At 43.6% G+C, this 18,862-nt stretch overlaps 1 protein-coding gene and 1 long non-coding RNA gene across 3 annotated transcripts; one reads left to right on the plus strand and one right to left on the minus strand.

Moving 5' to 3' along the window:
- Positions 1 to 253: 253 nt before the first annotated feature.
- On the plus strand, positions 254 to 6,086 carry LOC308194275. Its single transcript, XR_013950415.1, has 2 exons — positions 254 to 4,998; positions 5,031 to 6,086. It is a non-coding gene; the product is annotated as an uncharacterized lncRNA (long non-coding RNA).
- Positions 5,214 to 18,425, minus strand: LOC308194273 (NELL2-interacting cell ontogeny regulator 1-like). Of its 2 annotated transcripts, none has more exons than XM_080589967.1 (4): positions 17,659 to 18,425; positions 17,325 to 17,482; positions 11,387 to 11,475; positions 5,214 to 7,499 (listed from the first exon to the last, which is right to left on the minus strand). In XM_080589967.1, exons 1-4 carry the CDS (start codon positions 17,784 to 17,786, stop codon positions 7,434 to 7,436), a joined length of 441 nt encoding a protein of 146 aa, XP_080446093.1. In that variant the 5' UTR covers positions 17,787 to 18,425; the 3' UTR covers positions 5,214 to 7,433. The 2 variants fall into 2 exon arrangements, with proteins under 2 accessions (XP_080446093.1, XP_080446092.1); XM_080589966.1 differs by having other exon boundaries at positions 17,592 to 17,755.
- Between the last annotated feature and the right edge of the window lie 437 nt (positions 18,426 to 18,862).

The raw sequence follows: 18,862 nt of genomic DNA on the forward strand, positions 1-18,862 counted from the left end.
AGCCTAACAAGCATCTCCCCTGCCAGGATTACAGGCATCCATGCCATTAGGTTTTCCTCGAGAGAGGTGCTGGCTACTCATCTTCCCAGGCATTATGTGCAGCCCACAAATCACTTTGTCAGTGAAGCTCTTCTCAACAGAGCTGGTCAGTCACCCAGGCAAAAGCTGGTTGCTTTTTTCAGGTTGGCAAGGACTGGGAGGAGTATGTTGGTGTCCAGAGGACCAGCTGTTTGCCAGCAGTGTCCAGAAAAGCTCATGCCCGCTTATTCCAAACTCTGAATTTGATGATAAAATTCCTGGCCTGATGTATGTGAGGTATCTGGTGGCCCTCCATGTATAAACTGCAAATCTAAATGGCAACTAACCTTGAGGAGGCAATACAAAAACTTGCTCACATGTCATGTACAATTAAAATTTTAAATGGACAAGGTATAAATCTGACCTCACTTGAAAGGGAAAGTAGCAAAATGCATTTTTCCTAAGTTCACCATGTTTGTCTTTCCAGCTTTTAGCTACTAGTCTGATTTTTTTCCCAAGTGTTGCATGTTTGCACTTGTACTTGGAGAGCTGGCCAAGGTCCAATACCCATTAAATCCATTGCGGGCCTTCATTTACTTCCAAGTCCAGATCTCTCAACAACTGTTTAAATGTGACTAATTCAAACTCCATCACAATAAATTGTTTGAGCTATATAACTGTATGTATGGGAAACAGCTAATTATCTGCAATAAAGAATGTTTTAAATTTTTCAAGTGTTCTTTTTTTTTTCTTTTTTTTTTTTTTTTTTCCATAGCAATGAAACATACTGGAGTCCCTATAACCCATTCTTCAGAATTATTTCACGAAGACAAAATCAATTATTCAATGCATTATTTGGCAAGTACTTGTTCTATTGCAGACAATATACAGCAGTCTAGTTACTATAGCTCATGTTAAGACATACTAAATCTAGTCTCTAAACAGAGATTTATAACCTTCTTCCTTTGCAAATATTCATAGAATAATCTGTATATTTCTTCACTGTTGCCCATCTTGGTATTGAAACTTACTCATGGTTGCTCAGGAAAAGGAAATATGAGCAGCACATTAAAACAGTTCTGGAAGATGTATTAGGAATCTGGACCATAATTTGAGGGAAAGGTTTTTAGTTACCAAATAGGAAAATCATTGATTTTATAAAATGACTTAAACGAGTAACACTCACCTCTTTTTTTTTTTTTTAATCCAGTTTAAATCGTTCAAATATCAGCCAAACAACAGTTAGACACTAATTATTTGTATCTTTGACACAAGGAGTCATACAGGGCTATAATGTCTAAAGATTTACATTTTCATCTAAAGATGTACATTGTTTTAAGTACATTGACAATGATTTTAGTATTTTCATCTACAAAATATGCTTACTTTTAATACATCTGCAGGTGAGACACAGTGGTCAGCAATCCTATTATAAAAACAGTTATTCCTCCACTGATGAATCTGGAGGGCAGAGATAGCAAAGGAAACGTAGCCCGTATCCCAAAGAACCTAACTGGCAAAGATGAATCAGAGCTCAAGAATTCCTGTTTTCTAAATTCTTCAGGTCTATACTATACTTAACTGCTACCAGTGAGCTTTTTTTTGTTTTGTTTTACAGTCTGCTATACATTCAACTCCCACATACACCTGAGTAGTGAAATACAGGCTCAGTTTCTAGAGCAACCAAAAAGAAGAGGAATTAATCATCAGAAAAGATAGGCTCGTTATAATCTGACTAATGTGGATTTGCAAACAATGTATAGATCCATAGTTTCACCTCACCTTCTTAATTTATTTCTATGGAACGAAATCTGGTATAACAAGAATTTGTCCTCTTGAGAGGTGTCAGTTTCCATCTATAATGTATGAAGTAGTACAAGCAGGTTGCTGTATCAAGAGCTAGAAGAAACATCCAGGCTCAGTAACTAGTGCTGCAGACAGCATCTATCTTTAGTATTTTCATGCTTTTAAGATGATTAAATACCTTCTGCACCACTACAAAATGGCTAGACTTCTATTTGTTATTTCACCTAGTCAATACTTAAACAAAAGATAACATTTCATCTTGAAGCCAGCTCTTGATCAGCCTGAGAAATGTGATGTTATAGCATCAAAATTCTTTAGAATTCAGCTTAGTGATGTAGGGACAGGGCACAGGGGCTTTGCTCTCCCCAGGAAAATCTTTTACGTTGCAGTAAGAGGACTGTACATAATCCAAACAGCAGAATAAACACACTGAGTAAATGAAGTACTGTGTTGGTGTGAAACAGGCCTGAGTCACCTTTGTGCTTTCCAGTGAGTTCATGAAGAATCCCATGTGGGCATATATGAGTCGAATTTGTGCCACAATGTTGAGGGAACAGCTCTGATAATGATTTCAGAATAAACAGAAACATATGGAGTTCAAAGAAAGCATTCACACAAGCCAGACTGAACAAAAAGTCCGTCGTTTACTGGGGACTTAATCTGCCAAGAGATATTGCATGGAAAGCATAAGGATGGATGTAGCGAACTGAAGCTTTAACAATGGGTATTAATGAACATCATCATTGATGGTAATTCTTTTTATCTACTAGGGACGGGGCTGTGTTTACACACAGACCAAGCAACTACTTGTGGTTCCTCATTGTATAAAGCTCCATCATGGATGGTTGCTCTGTGTTGCAAATGCTCCTTTTTTTATGCCTTTCTTCTCCATCATCTTTGAGCTCAGCAGTCAACTGGGCCTGATATTTCAGGGATCCAGTTATCTTTCATTTGCCATCCACCTTGGGGATGGAGCATGTGATACAGGCTTGAGAAGATTGGGCTCTGGATGGACTGTGGGTGCAGGGACCCCAAAAGAAAGAACCTGGTAGTTTGTTTTCCTCCTTTGTACAGGTACCTCCTGTCCCACACAAGATCTAAGTTTACCATGTGCTTCAGGCCCCCCTGGAATAACGAGAATGATTAAGTGGTTTTCTAACAGCCTTCTTATGTTTCTCATTCCTCCCCTCTGAAGTTAAGGGAAGAAAGTTCATAACTTCAGCTTCTTCTCTGGACATTTACATTACACAACATAAGCACCTAAGTTTGTCTGCACTGGGTTAGACCAAAGGTCTTTCCAGGGGAGCAAAAATAAAAATAAATATTTTATACATGTTATACATATATATACTTGCTGCTGATATTATTTTTCCACCTCTAGATAACTTTTGCCACCAATGACACCGTTTAAGTGACTGCTGCCTTTTTTTCTTGGCTAATTAAAGCACCTGCAAATTAGTTTCCCCTAAAGATTCAAACTGGCAAGTACAAATTAGCAAAGGATGTTTCTAGATCTTCTGTATTTTCTTTGGAACGGACACAGCACAAAGCCTGCCTGACATTTCCTATGTTTTGAATAACTCCAGCTGAGGAGCACCGGGGTTATTCGCAACCACCTCTTCCACCTGCGTTACGCTGCACAGATCTCAAAAGCAGGTTCTGGAAAGCTTGCAAAATGCACATGCCATGCTCGATGAGAGTGGGGTGAATAAGCCCTTTTGTTGCACCAATGTGCTCCCCATTTCACTGATTTGCCAGGAGCTCAGCCAGGCTGCAGAAGGCAGGTATCCCTTTTCCCCTCCACATTTGCTCCCCTTTTCTCTCTCCCACTGAGTTCTTGCCTGGGGAAGGACTAAGCAGAACATTGTTGTAGGGGAGGGGTCTCCCTTCTTCTCTGCCAGGAGAAGCAAAGGCAAACGTTCTGTCTTGTGCTACTTCCAAAGTAAAAAAAATAAAATAAAGTAAAGAAATCCTTTTTTTATTTTATGTTTCTCTCTCTGCCTCAGGAAAGACACAACAGCCGCAGAGATTTTCTTCTTTTAAATTACCTTTGAACTATTCTGGAATTCCTGTTAGCCTCCGTCAGCACAGCAAGTGTTTCCTCTCAGCAGGGTGAGAACTGTCTTCTGGTAGCAAACAAACAGAATGACCGGCACCCTGCACAAGTCTCACAGCTGCAGGAAGAGGTCTCCTCTCTGAGCTCCAGCCTGGAGCTGACATGGCTGGTCTTCAGGAAAATACCTACACAGTTCGTGACTATTGCTTAGCAAGTGGGGAATGTTTATTGGATGCTCAGATTACCCAGGAGTTACCTACAGACCAGTTCTGATAGAAGTATTTGATTTCTAAATATGAGATTTCCAACTGGAGGGGGGATTCCATGGGGCTTTCAGAGTATTTCAGAGAAACATATGGGCAAGGAACACCAGCCCATATACTTGCCAGATTCAGCTAATCATACTATTTACCCTTGATGTCACCTAAAAAGGATCTTTATTACAAGCAGGCTGAATTGTGTTCCTGTTTTTCAGAACAAAATCCAGAGACAGGTCTTCACAGAGCTATCCCGAGACTCAGCTCAAAATGACTACCTTAGAAAACACACGGAGTTACACCCAAAGAACATTGTAGCTAAGGTGTGAGAAGTTGCGGAGATGCATTACGAGGATTTATCCCACATCTTGCCTACCCAGAGATAGCATCGTGTTAACATGATCATATTTCTCCTCTTCTAGGGAGAATTTAACTGTACGTCTTTACAGCCTACCATTTTCACTCCACCTTGTGTACAAATGCTCTGTGCCCAAGGCTACTTGCAGCAGCACTGCACCAAAAGAAAAGAAGACACAGCTTGGTTTCAAAAGGTCATGAAAATTGCCTTGGCTTCACAGCAAAATGATACTTTAAGTGTTATGAAGCAAAGAAGACTTTCTGATTTAAGGCCTACTGCAATTAAATCCTTTGATAAAATACACAGTTTCTTCCAGCAAATGGGGTTCTGAATTTAAGTTAACTTCATGAGCAATAATAACTTAAATCTATCTAGCTCAATTTTTTCTTCATGCTACCGTATTAATTACAAGGAGCTTTATCATAACCATCATGTACAGAGTATGGAGTCCTTAGAAAGCTCACAAAAATCATTGCAGTACTTTTAATTTCAAATAAGAGTGAGTGAGTGAGTGAGTTCAAATAAGAGTGATAAGGTTCAATTTTAAACTTCATTAAATAGGAATACATTCATAAATTGAGGCCAAATACAAGATTTATTGATTTTTTTAATTCAAAATAGCACTTTTGCCTGATTTTTCCACCTTATTAAAGAGCTGATATTTTTTGCTAAATGAGTGCTATCATGTTCCAAATAAGAAACAAAGTACACCAGATAGTGCAATACATCTTGCCTTTTTATTTGTTAGACAAAGAGGAGTACATATAGTCAGTGCCGAAACTTGCAATGTCACTCTGATCCTTTTGGGAGCCAGAGAACATCCGCTCATCACTCATTCCACCTTTTTATCATAATAAGCTGCGTATATCAAAAGTTATCTGTGAGCAAACTTTTTTTCTAAATGAAAACACAGCCAAAGAAAAGTGTTTGCTAATAGGACTTTGCAAGATTCTTTAAGTGACCAGCGGAATAAGCATGTTCAGTAACAACACAAAACCATAGACATGCTGCTGTTCCCCAAAGGTGAGCTGTGCTGGAATTCTGCCTCCTACAAAAAGTCAACTCATGATCAGTGCATTGCTTAGGTTCAAATCTAGATGGGAGTAAAGCAACCTAAGGTTGGTGTTTCGCAAAGCAGTTGTGTTATGCCTATCAGTTTATCTGTAAAATAAGACACAGTCTGTGCTGAAAGCCTCTGTTGGTTCCCATCAGTCAGTTACCAGTGCTGCAGTGGAGTGTGATGCTATGAGAAGCAATGTGTTGCTGTGTCGTGATGTTTCTTTTTTACACAGTCTAGGTCCTGATGACCTATAAAGGGTTTTTCTAGAATACTACAAAGGACAAAGTAAATTTCCTACTTGAAATGCAGGTGCAAGGAAGCTTTTCCCTGATGAAAAACACAAGCCTTTCAAACAACTTTGGCAGAGTGTACGGTAATACATTCCTTTGTGTTGCTGAGGGTGACTGCACACAAAATAATAAGTTGGCAGTGGCTCGCAGTTCCCTATGCCTGCAGTGGTGGGATAAAATGGAAGAGAAGAGATTTGGAAACATTCAGAGGTTACTAGCTACTGTCATAACTTACTGAGCTGCCTGACAGCAAAATATCAGCCACGTATGGGAAGATGGACATTTTAATAAAGGCTGGTAAAATAACTTTGAATTCCACTGTTGTTGATACTGCTTCCATACTCTTGCTTGTATAAAATTTCTAGTCTGTACATAGATGCTCTAGCTGATCTACTGATCTCTACTAATTACACTTTGGGGAGGGTATTTGAAGTCCTATGAAAAATCTATAATCTACAAAAACTTTCCACTGGGGACATCTTCTGTTCTCTCCACCCTATCCCCCCAAAAAAGGAAAAATGAAAAACAAGGAGAAAGGGACTGCTATTCTTTTTCAAAGACTAACAAGGCGCAATCTTGTCTGCTACTACTACTACACCACCTATTTTTTTCTGTCCTCTCTCGTCTCCCACTGATTGCAGCAGGCATATTAATAGTATCAGCACTGTAACCCATCGCTAGGCAGTGAAATTCATCCCTGTGTAAAGTCCATGCAAGAGCTATGGACCATTTTGCTGGAGCCTAAATATTTTAAAAATACCGTTTGCAGGAGGCTCCTGGGTGTGCAGGCGTTTGGCAGGCTGTCTGCCAAAACTCTCTGCAGAGGCCAGCGAGAGTGGTTCAGCCCAGTATGTGATTTGCTTAATGAAAGACACTTCTCCAGAAGATTTTGGCAGACACAATCGGTTCAACTGCCAGGCGGTATTCATGTGATTATAAATGTTAGCGATCACATTAGATACTTAATAAATCCCTCCAAAAAGATCACAGCTACTGGGTGGCTTTGAAGAGATTAACGTTGGGATGCAGATTACCATGCTTGCTGTGCACTGGACCATTGATACAATTGGGAACAAATTCCTTCCCTGGGCTGCCAAGCTGTCAGTGACAGCTATTAATTTCTACATAAAACCATGACTGCTTGTTTGCAAATTTTTAGCGAAGCATCGTTGTGAAGTAGCTTCCTTTTCATGTTGGGGACACATTCTAACAGAAATATATGAAGGAATGTGACTCCACTGAGTTTCACAGATCTGTGGTGATTTACATGGACTGAGGGGTTGGCCTGACAGCCTAAGGGCAATTTTTGGCTTGAAATAGCAAAAAAGTGAGATGGTGTCCTTGCATAAAACCCATGAGTGAGATGCTGGCACTATTTTCTTCTTTTGACATTTCAGCAGATGCAATATCACATACAGTACTGATAAAACACATTAAAGCAAAAAAGATCTAACTGAGCTGTACCTGTTGGGATAAAAATTATTTTTCTTGTGGTGTGGCACAACTTGCACTCTGTATCTTCCTGTAATTTATTGAACAGCATTTTAAAAATTAATAAATGTCCATTGGCCGAATCCCAGTGCCCATTTCAGAGTATTGCAGGAAAGCAATCACACAGGCCTCTCTTCTCTGCTCTCAGGAGGAGGGATTCTGTCTGAAAAAAAAAATAAAAAATAAAAAATAAAATAAAATGAATATATCACTTTAAAATAGCATATAATTGATTCGACCTAATCCCTCTGCACAGCTGTAGTCAAGGTGCTGTGCTGAGTGAAAAATCATAGTTATTAATGCTGGTTTCCATCCAGAAAAAAAGTGATACAAAATATGTATATTCAGAACTAAGAGGCATGGAGAGTGTTTTTGTAATCTGAATGTTTTCATTTTCATAGTTAACTTCCAGGGACTAGGCTGTCAAAATTATTAGTGTGTCTTTTATAAACGCTGAGCAAAAATTCCACTTTCAGCTGCACTGGTCTTAATTCCTTCTCAGTGATTGATGGTTTCCTGTTGACGATGTCTTCAGTACTGTATAATTTAATTGCACCAGATAGCATGTGCTAAGGAGCCACTTGTGCTCTCAGTTACACTGCTGTTTCTCCAGAGTAACTCTGGGTTCAGTCCAGCTGTCAGTCTAACTTTGTTGTCTGCAACTCGCAATCTTTCAGAGCAGACCTAGACTTTAATTTGTGGCTCCTGTTTCATCCTGAGTTAGTTTGCTGACAGTTGTAAGTATAAGTACAGTGTAAATATAGTATAAGTACAGTGTAAGTGTTAAAGACTTATTACCAACTCCATTTGGAGCCATGCCTCCAGAACCCCATCAAAAGCTTAAAAACCATTCCCTATATACATTATTTAAAATTACTTACTCTTGGTTTTGGAGTGTCTTAGTGGAAAAACATTTCCAAGCTTTTTTTTTTTTTTTTTTTTTTTTTTTAAATCTGTATCCAGGAAAAAAGTAATTTCAGATCGTCAAAGATGAGACTTAGATCTTTTATGGGTCCTGGTCTCACTTTTAGGGGAACAATGGTCGAGTTTCCCAAGCGGCACCATCATTTCAGAAGCTGAGTCTCTTGCAAGACTCAAAATAAAATTGATGGTGCAAGCAACTCATTTTAGCAAGTGCAATCGTGACTGAAGAGAAACTTCCTCCTGAGTACAATTTGTGGTTTTCAACCTGTGGTCTGCGGTCCCTTAAGTATTTTGTAGACTAACTTTGAAGAGTTTCTTGAGAAAAAAATAAAATAAAATAAAATCCAGGCTTAAATTCACCATGAATGGGTTTTCCATCTGCACTGGAAAAGAAAAAAGAAAAAAAAAAAGAAAAAAAAAAGAAAAAAAAGAAAAAAAAAAGAAAAAAAAGAAAAAAAAAGAAAAAAAGGAAAAAAAAATACAAAAGCCTGAAACCTGCTTGTTAACAAAAGATGAAAGAGCTCTGTGAAACATGAGGTCTTCAGTCTGCCAGCGTTCCCCTTGCATGACACCTCCTGACAAATTAAAGATGGCAAAGGCCCAGCTAATGAAGACACCCGGTTCCCATAGGAGTCGCTGGGCACTTCTAAAGAGGCAGGCAGAGGCTGTTTGAGAGCTGCTTTTCCCTCCCCTCCGCAGCCCTCTATCCTTTCCAACCCAAACTTTTGACATCCACCTTTGCTTTAAAGAGGAACTTGCTCACTTTCCTTGTCTGCTTTCACTTACCGGCTTAGTGCAAAGGCAGGCGTTATTAAACGCTGCTCCCCGGGCGTACGGAGCGATCCTGGATGAGTGAATGCTCTCATTGTTGGGGCCCGGTAGAAACAGAATCACCTTAACGTCACACAGGCTTACTGGCTTTCACCATAATGCCAGCAAGCTGTCACTGTTGCCCCAGACCCTGCCTAGGCATCACTCATGCCAATTTACAGGCAGGAAGAGCAGCTCTGGGACCACTCAACTGTGAACTGAAGGACTTTGAGAGAGAAGCATCATTTACCAAAATTAATTGTGGCCCTGTTGGCATTGGCTTAGGGAGTCTCGGATAGAACTCTCCTCCGTGAGGTTTGCCTTTGGAACAAGAAATTTAAAGACTCGGGAGTTGTTAAATGAAGTTATTTTTATATAAAACTCGAGAAGGTAAAGTTGGTCAGCATCAGCCAAGCAGCAGCAGTTCAGTAAGGATACGGAGGCTGTGCCTTTCAGAGAATGGAAAGCCACAATGTGCCACTTATAGAGCCTTGGCCACTTCATTTCCCTTTAGAATCTCTGCACCATTTAGTAATTTATATTTAAATATCTCTTCTAGAAAGGTCTTTGGAGTCTCAGTCCAAAGGCAGGAAAAGATGGAAAATAACATACCCTTTCTTTACTAGCAATATTAAACTTACAGTTGTCAAAGGGAGGGTGATGCTCCGGATAACTGGTTCTGTTTGTTTTCTTGATGGACTATTCCTGTAGCCCTTGTTTGGTTGTACTGACAGCTGTCTGAACCAGAGCTTTGTCATCTCAGGCCTGTCCAGGTCTTTGCAGAATGAGCAGTTTATGAGTTTATGAGCAGCTCTGGGACCACCTTCTCCCTCTACACTTTGCCTAGCCTCTTACCGCACAGCATTGCTCTCTGATGGGTTCTCCTCTCACTACAAACCCCAGATAAAATAGCCAACACAGATGTCAACAGAGGTCTGAATATATTCAGTCAGTGGGATTAAGGGATTGCACTGTCTCTGCTGCACTCAGGAAATCTGCCCAGTGCAGCCTCAGCAGTAATTTAGTACCTCCCGGCCAGGCATAGGTACCAAACATGTCAGCTGAACCTAACCCAAGTGGGTGAAACCCCATCGTGGACCACAGCAGCCCAGCCCAGCTGCAGGGCTAAAGCCCCTCTATTTGCGGTCCGACACCTAATAGTTATTGAGTATTAGGCTAGTGCATGGGAAACTTTTGCGATGTAACCCACGCTGCACGCAGATCTCTGGCCTAATCGGTTTGCTATTGATAGCTCAAGGAAGCTCCAGTCACTCTGACCTTATCATGCAGGGCCCTACCTGATTGCCCAAGGTCACAAGAAACCAAATGCAAAGCAACGTAATTGCCCTTCAGTGGTATAGTTTGAGACATAATTGATTTACATCTCTGTGGCTGACTCTGCTGTGAATGACAATTGGAGCGGAGCGTGACTTTGAAGGAACAAGGAGCACCTCCCTGCCACCAACAGACGGCACTGGATGAAGGCACTGAGCAGTCACCCAAAGGAACTGGCAGATGTGGCTCCAGTCTGACTTCTCTTACCAGAAGTTGCTTTGCTGTCATGCTGCCAATGTTGATGGAGCTATTAGGGATGGAGACGTACTGCAAGACATATGAAGGGCTTTATTAGAGGTGAGAGACCTCCCGGCCCTTGCTAACTTCAGGCAGCATAGAAACCACTTGTGAGTTTTCATTAAGTCCTATTCCAGTGTTTGTGTGTAATTAAGAACCAACATAAGTAGGTATTGCTAAAATCAGGGCACTTAACACACCCTCGTATTTTGTTTATTGGGACCTCTGCAGCACAAGACAGGCAGGTGCAGCTGCAAAATGCCCTGTGTGCTGTGATAGCTACCTAAACAAATGAACCTCACCCTTTTTCATGGAGAGCATGAATTCCTTTTTCATACATGAGGAAGGAATATATGTGCTTGCCTTTCCTCTGTGCCAGCCCTGCTTGCTCTCCCATTCATCTGCTGCTCCTGCCCAGTGGACAAACATCCACAGCTCAGAAGCTACACTGTGAGATAAAGAATAAATCGTCTTTCTCATTCTCCTCCCTTTCATGCATCTTTCCTTCTCTATTTGATGCAGGAACTGTCTGGGGTAATTCTTTAGCCTGTTATGCAAGCAGTTAGACTAGATGATCTTTACTGAAGCTCTCCAGCGTGTGGAAAATAATCTGTACTTGGAACAATCCTATTTGCCGAAATGGAAGTGAGTCAGCAGAGATGTCGTGTCTGCTGTATGCAGACAAGCAGACCTGGCCACTCGAAGATAAAGGCTCAGTCAAAGCATTTCTATAGAAACACATACCCGTGTGTCTAGATTATACGCCGTCTTCTTTAAATCCTGCAACGCCCTCTGCATGAACTCAAACGCATGGCAGTCAACACAGGGACGGCCTGGAGAAAGGTATAGAAAAAAAGACATCACTGTCACAGCATGAAATCTGGTGTGTGGCAGTACAAAGAGGGAAGGCTCAGAGACCTTGTAATTCCAGGAGAAAACCCATGTTACCAGGACCCACGCCTGCATTTGAGCAAAGTTAGGGCCGCCTGTGGACAGGGCTCTGTCTGTTGGTGTGCAAGTGCTCACTTGATGAGGGAGGACCAGCAAAAGCACAAGAGCATTTTGCTACGTGGGCTTTTCTGAATGTAGCCCAAGCTTGGTTCTGCAGGGTGCTGTGTGCCTTCAGCCCCCAGCTTCTCTCCTTGAAATGGAAATCCTCTCCTCCTCCCTGTACACGGGTTAATCCTCCACTGACACGCTGAAAATAGCAGTTTGCAGTGGTTCAAAAATCAGACAAGCAGCTCTGTTTTTACAGGAGCTCTTACAGAACAGCTTGGCAAGGGTCGCTGCCAGCTCTGTATTTGCTTCCTTTCACCTGCTGCTGTATTTTTTCTCTGCCAGGAATGCAAAGCGTCCCACTGGCTCTGCAGCTGATGCCAGTGTGTGTGTGCACAGAGGGGCAGGGCAGGGAGAAGGCAGAGCAGAGGAGGAGGAAGGGATGTGACAACAACCAGCCTGGCTCGCTGCTGGACCTGGGCATTTCTACGCTGCCAGAATTCACCCTGCACCGCTCTCACACCTTTCAGTTCAGCCAGAACAGAGATATTCACAGAGATAATGAAGTTTAATGAGTTTAATGGGTTAATGGGTTTTCAGAGGAAGAAAATGCAGACACTGGAGGAGATGCAGGGGGAAATGGAAAGAGAGGAAAGTTTTTTACGCTGATCCCAGAGTCTCCATAGTGGGGGCAGTGCTAAAATCCTTGTCCCCAGGCAGCCACTCGTGCTGCTCTGACAAAGCAAAGTGAGCGCAAAGCTGAGGCTGCAGTAGGTACAGAGCTCCCTGCAGCCAGAGCCTGTTATCAGTACTTTGGTAGTCAAATTGTTTTCACCTCAGAGCACGGAGCAGAGCCCTTAGGAAGAACCTACATCCTCACTGTGCCATCGGCAAATCTGCCACCCGCTCGGTGCTGCGGCCTGCTCCCTCCCATTGCAGCGAGCTGCTCAGAAAGCTCCACCTCGGGGAAGTGCTGCATGCCCCGTCACAAAATGTTCTCAAAATCAGAACTTGCAGGAGAAAAATTAATACTACAGGTCATAAATGAATGTCTCCCGCTCCTGCCAACATGGAGAAAGCATCTTCGAGGAGTGCCACGAATTCCATAGTTGAAACTACCTGCAACCACAAAGGCTGTGCAGGATCGTTCACTGGTATTTATAGCAGCCAAGTGTTCCTGTGTGGGCAGGGAGGTCCTAGTGGAGCTGCACAACCACGCCAAGTGGTTATTAACACTTCTGCCACCCCTGTGAAAGCAGCTGCCCTGGCATCAGAGCAGCTTCTGCGGGAAAATGGTGGTGCTAAGGAGGACGTATACCCTCACAGCTTTGTGTGCCCTGGATCAGCACACACGAAGCTCCTGATAAAGCACAGCTCTTCAGAGCCACGTTGCAGATGTGTATGGTTTCCTGGGCTGTCCTCCTTGGTGGAGGGTCCTTCTCCAGGTGCAGCTGTGTCTGGGCCCGGGTAGCACCTCTGCTGGCAGCTTTGGCAGCGGGACAGCTCGTGTCATTCCTCTAACCAGCTGCACCCTGTGTGGGACCAGGAGCTGGACCCGATATCTCAGGATATTCTATGAATTCTGTGATATCCTGGGATGGCAAAAGCCAGCTGTTTAACCTGCCCTTTCATTTTGACTTGACAGGACAGCTGTACCTGGGAGGAGGAGGAGGGCAGCTGTGGAGGTGTGAACTCTTCCCCCCACGCAGCCCTGCAGAGCACACATCTGTGCCGAGCTCTGGAGACCAAACTAGGGCAGGGCTGAACTCAAACAAGCATCTTGCACTAGCACAGAGCAACCTGAATGCAGTTCCCCCAGTAAAATAGGGGCAGCAAATCCCCACTACCTGGAAAGTCTACAGCTACAGTCTGATTTTTACCAGCTGAGCTTTTAAACTATCATAGTAGCCAGGCTTTTCCAGCAGACAATAGCAGGTACTTTGATAATATATAAGAATAAACCTCCGGCAATGTTATTCTAGGCTACCAAGAGATTTGGAGACATCCTGAGTCTGGCTGGTGTTTTTACACCTGATAAGCCCTCCAGGGATTTTTCTCACATTAATTTGCTACAGTGCTTCCTGCATCCATGGAAAATTTTGGCATCTACCGCACACTGTGACAATGAGTTCCACAGCTCAGCAGTTCATTGTGTGACAAGTATCAGTCTTGTGCGCTCTGAAGTTAACTGGCGTCATTTCCTGCCTCCGATTTTTGCAATGAAAAAGACAGGCATTATATATTCACCATCTTTGTCCCACTTTTGACTTTGCTGAGCTCCATCACTCCCTGCCTCAGTGTCACTTTTCCAGACTGAAGAGCTGGCCTGGCAAGCTGGCCTATCTAGCCAGACTCAGCCTCTCTTTTTGCTCACAATGTCTTCAGTAGGATAATGTGAACATTTCCCCAGAGTAACAGTTTTTAAGGGTCTGCTTCCGCAAGGGGGTTAAACAAACCTAAATATGCGCTGCTGCCACTTGGAGCAACCCCGCCATCCTTTCTGTCCTTGGCTGCATGTTCCCGCACCTTCCCCTGCTCACAGCAAGCAGTGACCATGCAGTTGCTTGGTCAGCTGGATTGCTGATTTTGTTTTCTCCACATCAGCTCCTGAATGCACAAGTTCTGGGGCCAGAACAAGGACAAGGGGCCAGGTTCTGGGGAGGAGAAGGGTTACATCAGCTTTAAGCACTCGTGAAACCAAACCTTCACGTCGTAGCAAAGTACAGCAGAGTGCTATTAATTCCTTGCTGACAGCTGGGAACAGGCTATCATTCATAGGGAGACTTAACAGGTTTGTGGATTAACATAATGAGAATTATCAAGAGTCAGCTATAATTCTTTAAATGGATCCTGTCAGCACGAAGACTGTATGTGTCTTTGTGTGTTTGGGGAGAAGTGGGGGAGGAGAGCTTAAAATATGCTTCTTGGCTTCTTCTTGGTGAAAAACTGGAACTGAAAGCACTGTGGAAGTCTAATTTACTTTCCCTCTCATGCACATGGCGTTTACTCTTTGTATTTCATGCACCTTGGCTAATGAAACCAGACTGACCAGCTTCTGTTCTTCAAATTCCACGTTTCAGCTTTCGCAGCGGGTGATCTGGGCTGTAAACGCAATGGGAGGTTGGGGAAATTGCTTAATTATTTTTTAGTGGATTGCTCTGAACTTTAGAGAAAAATACTCTGAAAGCATTAGTAACACCATTTCATACTTGAACAGGCTTTGCAAATGCAAAGTGGTGCCTATGAAGTATAAGGACGTGATTAATCACTCCTAATTAGCATTATTTGTAAAAAGTTGGGCCTGGTTCTCCGACTAGCAGAGAGTAAGTGAAGTGAAGAGTAGGAAAAGGCATGCCAGGACAGAGATTAGTGCCGTGCAACAGCACAGGACCTCTCTGCAGCACCAAGAGCTCTGACTCGCTCCCGCACATCTCCTGTGGCTCCTGCACCTCCTACACCTGCAGAGAGCATTGCTGGCCTCTCACGGTGCCGCAGTGGGAACACACTTCTCCCACCAAGTGGGAGAGAGAGGCAGCAGAGCTGTTTGTTCCTATAAAAGGCACATTCCCAGTTCCATGTCCCACACCTGGGAAATGAGAAAAGTACCAAGCACCACGATGGTCTGCCCTGCAGAAGGACACCTAGTATGGTCCATCATCTTCTCTCTCTGTCAGGAACCTGTACTAGAGCCCCCTTTTTCTCCCTGGATCACACACAGCTACCAGTTTACCTGTGCTGACAGTATGGACTTAAGCACAGCAGTAGCACTGCCCCCAGATTGGGTCAGGGCCCAAGAGAAGGAGCTCCTTGATGAGAAATAGGCAGTGGAGCTGAGATCAAGCGGGAAAAGATTCAGGAATGTCTGTACTAGATCAAATCAAAGGTCTTTCTAGCCCAGTGTCCTGTTTTCCATGAGCTGCACCTCTTGTAGTACATTAGGTGTGTCTAGGAGCATTCCCAGGCTTTGAGAGCAGCTCGCACAGATGGGCAAAGGAAGGCAGCTGGAGCACTGAGCAGCTGTGTAGCATTTTCTCCGCAACTGGATGGTGAGGACCACTGCAAGTACCTTGTTTCTTTAAAACTCTGTCCTTGCAGCAGCACAAAACAATTTACAATTCATGATGAGTCAGGAGCCTTTCTCCTGGCCTGGGCTCAAACACGAATACCGTTCGTGCATTCATAGCATTGCTACCGGCCTCCAGGATTCAGGACAGAGCAGCATGTCTCTGCAGAAACACTCAGATCTGCCTTTCGTTTTTCATGCAAGAGCAAGAGCAAGACAAGACAAGGAATCCTTCTCAAGGGCTCATCAGAGGACTCAGTAGCCTGGCCATGGGATATCAAAAAGATCAGATTAGGGTTGGAGACAGTGGCCAAGAGATTTGTTCTGCAGATAAAATAGGAGTTTCCACCACACAAGAGGAACAAGGAACCACAATATACTTTTTCTCCAAAAGGTGTTGACTTACCTACGCTAACATAGACACACAAAGGGTACATATAATTCATTTTTTAATCACAATAGTCTCTTTGAGAAGACAAAATAGACTACTTGCCACAAAACTTATTAAAGTTAATGAATGTATGCCTGGAAAATATATACACAAAACAGAGATGAGGTCTGTTTTAGAACAGACCAACACTTATCACTAATCAAAAGAGAAGAGAATGGAAAAAGGGAATAATTCAGCATTCAAGGCCTATAGAGGCAGCCATGGGTGTATTTGAAAATGAATAACACAATTACAGGAGAATAAGATGCAGTGACTAAATCAGATCTTGATATAAATATTTGAGCAGTTAGGTAAAAAGATATTTGTGATACACAGTGTGCCTAAGAACTAGAGATTGGCTTGTATGCAATTACATTCCTTCTTTTTTTTCTTCCAGAGGATAGTTTAAGTTTTCACTGAGCAGCTACTTCAAACTCATTGTCACCAAACAGCCCGAGAACATTGACTCCATCCCCTAACATCTTAGAACTGTTGCCTCATTTTAGAGATGAGAAAGTTTAACTGGAGATTTGCACAAAATGATGGAAGTTAGTACAGAGCTGTGATCCAAATTTAAGAGCTCCCAGCTCCAAAGTGTGCTCAGGTCAGTCTGTCGTATTTTGGGTTGTGCTTTTTTTGGTCTGCAGAATAGCAGCAGGATTTCAGAAATCTACGTATGTTTTACAAATACACTGTTTGGGACAACTTTACCTGTGTCTATCTGCAGTAATTACAAGAAAGCTGAACTTTTAAATACAAAAAAAAATAAGCAAAATACAATGCCCTAGCAGAAATAAGAACAAATTTATTTCTAACAATACCCAGATCTGGAAGGATGTTGTGTGTATAGGGGCAAATGTGGGAAAAAAGCTCTCAAAAAAAGCAAAACTAAAAGACCTAACAACCAAAGAGCTTTAAAAAAGCTCAGATGAAAATTAGAGTATGCAGTTACTGGTGTTTTTTTTTTTCCTAAATAACTCTATTTTTGGCTTGCTTGCTTGCTGTTTTGATAAGCACTGTCTTCACGTGCTTTGCTAACAGGTCACAAACTCATCATCACTCCCTCCCTAATCAGGCAGCGCAGGGTACCCCCGGAGCTCACTGTATCTGTGTGGCCACGGTGGGCTACGAGGAGGAAACAAAGCAGGACACGGGGCAGCAGGAGGGCATGAGTGCGGCCCGGCGGTACCTACTTTCGGCAGGGATGACACTCCCAGAGTCCTGGCTGGCCCCCACGAGCCTCCCGCTTAGTAGGCCGAGCACCGAGATGAGCGGGATCGCCACCCACATCACGCCGCGGACGGACGGCAACGCCATTGCTCTCGTCAATAATTCAAGCTTTCTTCCCAGCCTGGAACGAGGAGAAAGAGTGAGAATCAGCGGTTTGCTCCCAGCGCGCTCCGCACGGAGAAGTGGGTGAGATGGGATAAGCACGGACCCGCATGCACAAGCAAACCCACATGCATACGGATGGAAACAACACGCCACGGGCTTGCGGTGAACCCCAAGGAGCAGTTTGCCCAGTACCTGAGCTTTCCCTTCGCCTGTGTGCCAGACCCTCGGAGCAGCTGAAGCGAGCAGGCGAGACTCCAGCACCCGCTCTGAGCATGCGTCCCCCTGCATCCCCCCCCTTCCCTGATTAGGGTCATTGCCATGGAGATTTGCCATGGTAACACTGAAAAATTGGAGCTGCCAAGTGGCGGAGAAGATTTAAAGGGACCAAAAATCAGGGGATGGCCACCGCTGTGCTCCCCTGCCTCCACCCCTCAAAGGCCACCTCCTTCCCTTGGCGAACGCCGGCTGCTGCCACCCCCACAAGAGGGTCTTGGGGCAGTGTCAGTGTTGGTTGCTTTTATTCCCAAGGGGACTGTGCTGAAAGATGCAGCTCCCGTCCCTTGCTTTAGCTGTAGCTCACTGAAAGTGAGACTTCATTCTCGGAGGTTTCAGATGAGATGAAAACTCAGAAGTTTGCTTGGAAGGAAAAAAGATCCAGTGCCTGCCGCTGGTGTCCTGTGCCCTGGGGCAGGCTCCGTTATGGACGTTGTTTAATTACAGTGAAAATAAAGCCTTCAGGACAACAACAAGGTTGGCAGAGGAATCAGACAGTACTACGTGTCCTGCACACCATCGCACCAGGTAGCTGTGGTTACAGCTTGCCCCAAACCTATACACTACAAAATGTTAAGGATGCTCGCTTCACCCTCAGCTCTTGATGTAGATTTTTACTGATAGGGTGTGTCCTGACAAAGCTCAAGCGTGAACCTGCCTGGACAGTACCTGGATGAAACCAAGCCCTAAGGAGGTGGTGATACCCTTTGGTAAAGAGAGAGGCTCTCAGTAATTATTTGCCAGGACTTTGCAGAGGGCCAGCCCAGAGCAGTGGAATGAACTCCTACAAGAATGACACATTAAGATAATTTTTAGCCCCAAATTGAAACTGAAATCCAACTTGCCTTGTGTGGAGGGCCCAAGTGAACGTCTCAGTCAGTGGGGTCTTCACAAGGTGAGTCAGGGCGCGTATGTCTGCCAAAATGGCTCCACTGATTCTGTGAGAAGACAAGACTCCTCATCCAGGCTCTGAAGTTGGATGCCTGAAGTGAGGCTGTGTGAGATGGCCCAGTTTAACACTGTCTGTCTCTTCACAGGCCTCAGATGCCTGCAAAAAGAGCAGCTCTGGAAGAGCCAGGGTATAACAGCAACATTGTACAGTTTGACTATATACTCATCTAGG

The sequence above is a fragment of the Anser brachyrhynchus genome, assembly GCF_964034855.1.
Source record: "Anser brachyrhynchus genome assembly, chromosome: 4".
In the NCBI taxonomy this organism is placed as follows: Eukaryota; Metazoa; Chordata; class Aves; order Anseriformes; family Anatidae; genus Anser; species Anser brachyrhynchus.

Coding starts and splice junctions, on each gene's coding strand:
- LOC308194273 (XM_080589966.1), bottom strand. CDS start 17,740: ATGCTCAGAGCGGGTGCTGGAGTCTCGCCTGCTCGCTTCAGCTGCTCC. Junction 17,483..17,591: donor TTGTTTCCATCCGTATGCAT/GTGGGTTTGCTT, acceptor TCCTCGTTCCAG/GCTGGGAAGAAAGCTTGAAT. Junction 7,500..11,386: donor CGTATAATCTAGACACACGG/GTATGTGTTTCT, acceptor TTTTTTTTTCAG/ACAGAATCCCTCCTCCTGAG.